General features: G+C 44.5%; 1 protein-coding gene across 1 annotated transcript; it reads right to left on the reverse strand.

Moving 5' to 3' along the window:
• Positions 1-607: 607 nt before the first annotated feature.
• Positions 608-9,263, reverse strand: TTR (transthyretin). The gene is made up of 4 exons (XM_065935132.1): positions 9,109-9,263; positions 7,685-7,815; positions 4,284-4,419; positions 608-860 (listed from the first exon to the last, which is right to left on the reverse strand). Exons 1-4 carry the CDS (start codon positions 9,175-9,177, stop codon positions 753-755), a joined length of 444 nt encoding a protein of 147 aa, XP_065791204.1. The 5' UTR covers positions 9,178-9,263; the 3' UTR covers positions 608-752.
• Between the last annotated feature and the right edge of the window lie 1,049 nt (positions 9,264-10,312).

Raw genomic sequence — 10,312 nt, forward strand, 5'->3', positions numbered from 1 at the left:
GGTGGATTCTTTACTGAGCCATCGGGGAAGCCTGCCTTGGACCATAGCCCTTGTCAAATCATGTTGACACAGTTATCTTCTTAAAAGGCTGTGAGCTCTTCATTTGCAGGCACTCTGTCTTTCCTTAGGTTCACAGCATCTAAAGTAATGCTTGGCATGCAGCAGTCTCTCACTACCTGAAGTTTGCCTTAATCTAGGTGAATTAGGGGTGCGAGGGTTCACTGATCACATCTCCTAGTCTGAGTTGGATTACAGGACTTGAGTCACTCTAAGTCTGTCCCACTGGAGCTGGGCTACTCTTGAGATCAGTAAAGCCCTTAAAGGAAATGCACAGAATAAAGAAGAGGGCTTTAGGATTCGCTTTTTGCTATTCACCAAAGGTGAGAGGCAAAGATAGCTTTCTCATTTTCAGAATGTGTGTTTTGAATAGCCACCAATCAGAATGAATATGTGCTTAGCTTGAAAAACAGTGGAAATTTGGAGTTCCCCAGAGCGCGTCCGGAGGCGTTTCTTTTAGTTCTTTTGCACCTCTGTCAAGTTTAGATTCTTTTTTTTTTTTGAGAGGATGACAAGGGAATCAAAAAAAGCAAGTACAAATGAAATGGGAAGTGCTTTAATAGGCACGTTTTATTGTTTCTGCCCAGTTTCTAACATAGCTTATAAAGTGAAAACACTGCTTTAATAAAAATGGAATACTCTTGGTGACACGAAATCCTGTCCTTCGTCCTTCAAGTCCACCGAGGCAGGCGCCCTCACTCCTTGGGACTGCTGACCAGGGCGGTGGTGGAGTATGAGTAGGGGCTGAGCAGGGCGGCGATGGTGTAGTGGCGGAGGCCAGAGTCGTTGGCTGTGAACACCACCTGCAGGGAACACAGACAGCAGAGCACCCAACTGTGAATCATTCAGAGACCACAGGAAGTACAGTGCCAAAGATATTATTTTTATTTTCTTGTTTTCTGGAACAGTGACTGCAAAATGCAAAATTCCAAATATACTGGCCAACTAAGCTATCAGAACTTTGCACAGCCCTTTCAATAAGATTCTTCACTCCCCACCACCCACCCATATAGTCAGGTCTCTCTTTGAGGGGGCAAAATTCACACTGATAATCAGGGTGGTTCTAACCTGACTGAGGGAAATCACAGAGCTCCTAATTGCTTGTGCCTCATGTTCTTGGTTTTGGAAAAAGGAAGAGAAAATGTAGAAACTGGCATTAGTGACCCAAAAGCCTGAGAATGATGGTTGCCAAGCCCACCGCAGACTTAAAGACCCTAGAATTTTGATGCTGGAAAGGAGCATTCTTCCCATTTCACAGACAAGTGAACCAGACCTCTGAGTTAGGGTGTTTGGCCCATGTTCATGAAGTGACAGAACCAATCTAGGAATTAAGCCACCTGTCTCCAAACTCGAGACACTTTTTTCCCCACCATTCCTTTGCATCTCCCAACATGCAGAAGAATTAGTGTATTTTGTGTATATAACATGCAATGCAATATGGAGTCAAAGCTTTGGAGGGTTCTATTTACAGTGCAAGCAGAGTATGGAAGATCATGTTGGAATTCTGCAATGCACATGTTTTGGGGCTCTTTTAAGCTTTGGAACTGGGCAAATTGTCTATGAGAGCATGGTTCCCATTAGTTATATACTTCAGGAAAATTTCATAGAGCTGAGACTCCAAGTGGTGGAATAGTCTAGGTGCCCCGAGTGAGGCAAGTTGAGATAACTTGGTTCAGAAGGGAGATGGAAGGCAGCAAGCCTTAGTTTTACTTATTTTATACAGAGATCCTGGGTTGAAATTTGAATACACCCTGTATAAACACCTTTTATTTTAAATATGGACAAAGGAAACCTTGATGACTTGGGGATGGGAGGAAAAAAGATCCAATTAAACTGTACTGAAAACAAAAATATCATCCGAGCAGGAGGAGGTGAGAATCACTTAAGAGTCTCTGCAAGAAGGAGAAATATTGTATGACATCCCTTAAATGTGGAATCTAAAAAGAAATGATACAAATGAACTGACGTACAAAAGAGAAAGGGACCCACAGAATTAGAAAACAAACTTGGTTGCCGGGGTGGGAGGCATAGTTGGGGAGTTTGGGAAGGTCATGTACACACTGCTATATTGAAAATGGGTAACCAACAAGGACCTATTGTATAGCACATGGAACTCTATTCAATGTCATGTGCCAGCCTGGATGGGAAAGGGGTTGGGGGAGAATGGATACATGTATATGTGTGGCTGAGTCCCTTCGCTGTTACCTGAAACTATCACAACATTGTTAATTGGCTATACCCCAATACAAAATAGAAAGTTTACAATCTGAAACAAACAGAAAGAATCTATCTGCAGGAGAAAGGGCATTCCTTAAAGGCCAAGTCTCTGGAAGCAGGTCAGGAGAATTTCTGATCTCTTGTATTGACATTGGCCTCCAGACTTATTTGATTCTTCCTAAAAATTGCAAATGGCATGATCTGCATTCAGAAATCCATGAGGTCGAGAGGACTAATAGTTCCTCTCGGAACAAAGGAAATTTCTTGTCTTGTTAAGTCTAATGTGGCTGCCTGGGTCGTTGGCCAAGGCGAAGGTGACTAATGCTGAAGGATGGCAGTGTTATGGAAGGTCCTCCTCAGAAGCTGACAGAAGAGGAACTTGTAGTTGAACCCACCATGCACCGCAGTCAACCAAGTGGGGCACTGGGACTTGGGTATGACTCCTCACGCTCTCCCTCCTTCCCCGTACGCCTTCAGGCTCCAAGTTGGGCTCATGGTCCTGCCTACAATGTCTTACTTACATCAGTCACTTTCCCTCCATCCCAAGGGCAGGGATGTGTTTTCACTTCTGAATCTCTAGCTTCTAGCAGACTTCTCAACAAGAGCAGATTTTCATTTTTCAAATGTTTGTTGAATGAAAACTGAAAGTGAAGAGCAGGCTAGGAAGCTAGCATCTGCTGGACGGGAATAGCACATTATGGGCAGGACAGCATGAAGTCGTCTCAGATGGTCTCATCAGGCTGAGACCAGGGGGGATAAGGATAACAGGGGGTTGGTCTGGTGCTCCAGGTTGGGGCCTACGACTCTAGGGGCAAATGTCTTGTGCGGGGCAACATCTAAACCCTGAAACCCAGCCAAGACAGGAGCTCCGCATCTTGTTGCCTGGCTGAGAAGTAGCCAGAGACATGTGTCTGGGTAGATAGGGCTCCCTCGGTGACCTGTGGGCCCCAGGAATCAAACAACCCTAAGGTTTCCCTGGCAACGCTGTCTACTAAAAGAACCGTTTTATGTCAACGAAAAGTCTCATCCATGACTAAGTCAGAGAGAATGGTTCCCTTTCATGCCGAGCTATTTTTGATGCAATTAGTTGATCTTTAACTCTGACCAGCATGTCTGGATTCTATTTCCATGGCAGCCATCTGTTTTACATGACTTGAGGAATTATAGACAAGGAAGACTTAGGGATAACTTTGAGGTTCCCACTGCCTCATTGGCAGAGGAATAGAGTATGAACCAGGGGTTACGATTGTGTCTTTATTATTATTGTTATTAGCTCAACTTCTCAGAGGAAGAAAGCTGAAGCACACCCGAGGCTAAACTCAGCCTGACCCTGGTGGCCAATATTACTGTTCCTCCTGTGACTGGCCCCATGACCTCGACAAGTTATTTAACTTCCCTGTGCCTCACTTTCTTCACCTGTAAAATGGGGATAATAATAGGAATGCCTGCAAGGGGTTGTTTACAAAGATCAAATAGGTTAAATATAGAAAGTGGTAGTAGTGTATGCTTGATAAGTTTCATCTGTTGTGTTGCTATTATTATTTTGAATTTACTGTTTCTGTATATACTGTCCAAATTCAATGATCTAAACCTCTGGAAGCCAGATGAGTTCTGGAATGAAAAAGTTGTCAGATTTTAGAGAAGTAAAATGATGCATCTAATTTTTGTTGTAGAATACCTTAAATTGGGTCTGAAGCATTGCCTAATAATCCAATCTATTACTATTTTTTCAGCAGACAAATAATCACATTCAGGGGAAGGAATGAAATCTCTCAGGAACATCTCGTAAGTTCAGGTCCTGTTATTGAATGAATTATCGTCAAACAGAGAAGAAGTTTGCTTTTCAGAGTTTTGTGGATTTCTGATTGGAGAAATGGGAAAAGCGCTGTACTAATCTGATATTTTCTTTCTGACTTTTCTGTGGTGTGCAAAGCACAAGCAGCACATTTCCTGGGATTGCAAACAAACAGACAAAAAATAAAAAACAATGCTAGCATCCTTACACTCACCTCTGCATATTCATGGAATGGGGTAATGCCAAGTGACTTCCAGTAGGATTTGGTGTCTAATTCCACTTTGTATAGTCCTTCTACAAATTTGTCCTCTGTGGTGAGCCTGTGGAGCTCTCCAGATTCAGCGGTTTTCCTAAAAGGTGCAAAAGTCCAGGTTAAGTTAGGCATTGAGGGAATAAATGCCATGGCAAGGTGACACCACACACAGACACACAAACCTAGACATACACACGCACACACTCACATATACAGTTTATGTATGGGCGTGTGTGTGTTAGTCACTTAGCTGTGTCTGAGTCTTTGTGACCCCATGGATTGTAGCCCACTTAGGCTCCTCTGTTCATGCAATTCTCCAGGCCAGAATACTGGAGTGTGTAACCATTTCCTTCTGCAGGGGATCTTCCTGACCCAGGGATTGATCCTGAGTCTCCTGCCTTGCAGGCAGATTCTTGACCATCTGAGCCACCAGGGAAGTCCAAGAATACTGCAGAGGGTAACCATTCCCTTCTCCAGGGGATCTTACCAACCCATGTGAAGATATATATATATATATTTTTTTTTCTTCTCCCCTCAATTAGGTCAGGATAGGGGAAATTCTAGTGACTGTCTAAAATTAACTAACAGAAAACTTATCAGGAATGTTTCCAAAAGCTCATTGTAGATTTTTTTTCTCTTATGAGCTTTCACTTCAAAAAGAGACTTTGCAACTAACCGTTGGTGTCTGGGTGAAGTTTCGTGAGTGCCCTGGAAGTGGCCGTGAGCTGCTCTGACTGCGGTGCCTTCGACCCCAGGGCCTCGCTCCTCTCCCCTGTGATGTGAGAGTGTCTTCCAGAGGTGGTATCACCCGTGCACACAGTGGGAACCCCAGAGTACAAGGAGAAACCTGCATCTGACTCTTTCGTTGTTTACATAATTAAGCTCCTTGGCAGCTCTGAGCCATCAACAAATTAGTATTTGATTTTTCTTTTTAAACTAAGCAACTTCTATTTCTGTGTCAGTACTCACTTGATAGGCTTCCCTGATGGCTCAGTGGTAAAGAATCTACCTGCCAATGCAGGAGGCGTGGGTTCTACCCCTGGGTTGGAAAGACCCCCTGGAGAAGAAAATACTCCAGTATTCTTGCCTCGGAAATCCCGTGGACAGGAGAGCCTGGTGGGCTACACAGTACAGGGGGTCGCAAAGAGTCAGACCCGACTTAGCAACTAAAATGACAACCTGCTTGATGGCTGGTGTTAGAAATCATTCTCAATTAGACAGCAAAAACTAAGACAGACTAAAACAGAATGGCTCTGTTCATTACTCTCCCACCTTTTTTCTTTGCCAGGAAGAAAACATTGATTTTCCCTTTTTTGTCATCAGAAAAAAAAAATTCCCACAAACATCTGAATGCTTATGGCATCCATTTTATCTCATGCTTAGAATATCCTCTTAACTACTTTCCATGGTGTGCTTGGCATTTTATAGAAACATAAGTGAATTAACAAATAGAAACTCAGTTGAAACCACACCAAAGGAAATGGTCTTTCCAGTGATGGATGAAGAATCATCATGTGATTCTTGGGGTTCAATTAAAACCCACAGAAAATCTCTTCCTGGGAAACGTAAACACAGAAGTATTGCTTGGTGCTGAGGATTTCTTGGTTGCTCATTCTTTTAGTTAGTTGGTGGGAAAGAATCAGCCTGCCAATACAGAAGACATAAGAGACATGGGTTCGATCCCTGGGTTGGGAAGATCCCCTGGAGGAGGGCATGGCAACCCACTCCAGTATTCTTGCCTGGAGAATCCCATGGACTGAAAAGCCTGGTGGGCTATGGTCCATAGGGTCATGAAGAGTCAGACACAACTGAAGTGACTCAGCATTCAGTGATGGATGAAGCGTCATTGTGTGATTCTTGGGATTCAGTTAGAACCCACAGACACTCTCTTACTGGGAGACATAAACACTTAGCAGTATTGCTTGGTACTGAGGGTTTCTTAATTGTTCATTCTTTTAGTTAGTTGGTTTAGGTTTACTAGTATGTATTTTCTTTGGAACAGTTACTAGTAGAGATGGAGAAACGCTATGAAAGTTCTAAAGCAGCCAACGAAGGGGAGAAATCATTTGGGCTCCTGGTGGGGCGGATGCCAGGCTGGTCTGGGTCTGTACTTGATGTCATGTCCCTTTCTCTTCTGTGTCCTTTCTTATGGAGCTTGGTAATCCCAGCCTCACAGAGTAGATGCTCCACTAGGCTTTGCTGGACCACAGCCCTGGACTCGGGATGATCCAGATAAACTACAGACAGCTGCCTAGTCTGTGCTATCCCTCAATTCCTTTTCTTTCATTAATATATGAACATAAATTCTACATCTTTCCTAATAGCACAAATCAAGGACTCTCAGCTTGAGTGATATGTGAAGGCATCTAGGAACCTGGAGCTCCTGAAATTAAATACACATTTTTGTAGGCGTGTGTATATGTGCATTTTTCTTGGCATGGAATTCACAGTTTTCATCGCCCTTTTCTAGTGGTTTGTGACCTCAGAAGGTGGTGAACTGGAGTGGGGGGATGGTAAGCTGTTCAGGGTTCTGGTCCCTCCCAGCTGGGCCAGGCAAGAGGGCATCCTTCTCAGGGCCCACGTTCCCTCTGCCCACATTTTCAGTCTACCTGCTGGTCCCCTTAGTGAATGGTGTTACGAGGGACACTTTGGCTGAACCCCCCTGCATTGGCCAGGGCACAGTAATAACTGCTTGCCTGAGCCGTCTCACAACAGGAGGTCCTGATAAGCAACCCGGAGCTGCTGCCAAAAACTAACCAGGAGAATTCAGGAGGGGTCAAAAGGAGGGAGGAGATGCCAGACCATGTGTCCTGCCAACCTCCCAGAAACCCTTGGGCTGGAATCCATCTTGGCTGAGAGGTGTGCTTGCCACCAGGTGGGACCCCGAGTCAGACCAAATATGAACACAAACAAAATGATTGGCCGGAGACCACCGAGGAAGCCCAGCCCACCTCCATAAACCCTGAGGCTGCGAGCCAGGAGTAAGAGGGGCCCTCCTGGGCTCCTCCCCCTGCCGCCCTCCACTCGGGTGTCTCTTCCCAATAAATCTTGCTTTGTCAGCACACGTATCTCCTCTGACAGTGCATTTCCAAGGGTTAGACAGGAGCCCACTCTCGGGCCCTAGATGGGGTCCCGCTTTAGGTAACAGTGTGATCCAGATGAACTACAGCCATCTGCCTAGTCCGTGCTGCCCCTCAATTCCTTTCCTTCCATTAATATATTAACACAAATTCTACATGTTTCCTAATATCGCAAGACAAGGACTCTCAGGTTGAGGGGTTATGTGAAGGCATACCAACAAGTGATGGGGGATCAGAAAGATATAACCCAAGCCCCACGTCTGGGAGCTCCAGGCAGCTCACCCCGAGGCAAATGGCTCCCAGGTCTCGTCAGCAGCCTTCTTGAACACCTTCACACCCACGTTCGCAGCAGGACTGCCCCGGACGGCATCCAGGACCTTGACCATCAGAGGACACTTGGGTTCACCAGCGCCCTGGGTGGAGAGAAGACAGGTGACAAGTCAACAAAGCTGGTCAGAGTCACAGGCTGCATCTTTGTGGTGTGAGACCAGGAACAAGGCAGGAGGGATGAAGAACCCCATTTTCAGCAACAGATGGATGGACGGTTAATTAACTTCCCTTACTCAGTGTAACACAGACACAATTGTCTCCAAAGAAAGAATAGTTTCTGCCTCCGGACACGCTGTGCTCCAGTGGGGGTGTGTATTATGAACTTGAAGGGAGATAATGGCCCCTTTGAGAAGAGTGGCTTTGTTAAGCCTCCTCATCTGAGTGGAGTTACTGCAAAGATATAATATGCCACAGAACCAAATAGGGGCTTCCCTGATGGCTCAGATGGTAAAGAATCTAGCTGTAGTGCAGGAGACCTGGGTTCAATCCCTGAGTTGGGAAGATCCCCTGGAGGAGGGCATGGCAACCCACTCCAGTATTCTTGCCTGGAGAATCCCATGGACAGAGGAGCCTAGTGGGCTATGGTCCATGGGGTCACAAAGAATCAGACAAAACTGCATGACTAAGTATAGCACAGGACCAAATAGCTTTTCCTGAGAACATTTTACTCAGCTGTTGGTGTAGCATTTCCTTCTTACTAGTTGCTGTAAAATAAAGTCAGGTGATTTTATGATCCTTTTAATAGTTTTATTCTTCTAAGCCAAGCATCCCCAACTTCTGGGATCTAATGCCTGATGATCTGAGGTGGAGCTGATGTCATAATGATAGAAATAAAGTGCATGATAAATATAATACTCTGAAATCATCCCCCAACCACTCCCCACCCCCCACCTTCCAGTCTGTAGAAAAATTGTTTTCCATGAAACCAGTCCCTGGTGCCAAAAATGCTGGGGACCACTATACTAGGGGATTTAAGAATTAAATATTGGACTAGAAGTTTGTGCACCAAGCCTTTGAAGAATTAATTGGTACATACTTTTTGATTAGCTAAAGGAAAATCAGCTTTATCAAAGGTCAAGCTTCTGAAAACTCAGTAGTCACAGCTTCCAGAATATTGGATCTTTATTTCTACCATTTATCTGAAGGAACCGAGGCACTGCTGCAAAGTCATAGAGGAGGGACCTCAGGATCCGAGCCCCAGTTTAGTAAGCTCTGCAGAACTTCATTCTTTTTCAAGTTTGGATCAATGACATTTAAAAATAGATGCCGGCTGCCCTGGCCCCAGTAACAAAAGCTGGTTTGCAAAGCAGGAAGAAGTCACTTGTACTTCATCCATAGGAGACAGATGAAAGAACATCAGAGAGCCAGACACTCACCGGAGGACCAGCCTCAGACACGAACACCAGTCCAGCGAGGCAAAGGAGGAACAGACGGAGGGAAGCCATCCTGCCAAAAACTGCTGGGTCCCTGAGCAGACTGCCCCCAGCTCCAGGCTTTTATACTCACTTCACCCCAGCCAAGCTGCTGATCCCTGCCAACCGGACTCCAAACCTGCTGATTCTGATTATTGACTTAGTCAACAAAGGGAGAATAAGTAACCCACACAAATATGAACCTTGCCTAGAGAGATTAGAGCATCAGAACATTAGCTCTATGAAATATTCCTTTAAAAAAAAAAAGCCTTTATGGAAATATTCTTAACAGGTCATTTGACCAGCTAAATCACCAAAACAAAACCATCAAAACAAAACAAATGGCTGGATGCAGTAACATTCTTGGAATGTTTTTTCTCCCATAGTATTTCTATGCATGTTTTTCCACTTTCTACACATTTTATCATTTATTTTAAATGATCAATGCAAGTCGTGATAATTTATTTCACATGGAATGACATTTGGCTGTGCTCAGTCGTGTCTGACTCCTCGTGACCCCATAGACTGTAGCCCACCAGCCTCCTCTGTCCATGGAATTTTCCAGGCAAGAATACTGGAGCAGGTTGCCATTTCCTCCTCCAGGGGATCTTCCCAACCCAGGGATCGAACCCGCGCCTCCTGCATTGGCAGACGGATTCTTTACCACTGAGCCACCTGGGAAGCCCCATGACGTTTGACTGCACAGACTTAAATACAGTGCACCAGAAAACATCATTACACTTGATCTATGTCTATGAGTCAACAAGGAGAAACCTTTGGCAGTGCTTACATTTTAAAAACCCATGTTTCAGCCGAACTGAAAGTCATTTGGAAGTTTGGCTTAGTCAGCAATTTCTTCACAATTTTTGTATTCTTTTGAGAAAAGATTCTCGACCCAAGGAATAATGGCACGTTTATTTATTTTTTTTAATGGCACATTTAAAACTGTCATCCAAGAGCTGAAATACAGAGAGCCAGAGATTTTTTTTATGGCCTCTCCTGTACTGTATGTGCGGAAACAAGTTTCTCCACCTGACTTTTGTCAGAATCAAAATTTCTGGATGGAAATAGAAATGACCGTGAGAAATAAAAGCCATCATTGACAACAGAATTTTTTTCTCTTGACCAACTTCCAAGTCCAGCATTTATACTCATTTGATGATTCATT

This window comes from Muntiacus reevesi, chromosome 4, assembly GCF_963930625.1.
Source record: "Muntiacus reevesi chromosome 4, mMunRee1.1, whole genome shotgun sequence".
NCBI lineage: Eukaryota > Metazoa > Chordata > Mammalia > Artiodactyla > Cervidae > Muntiacus > Muntiacus reevesi.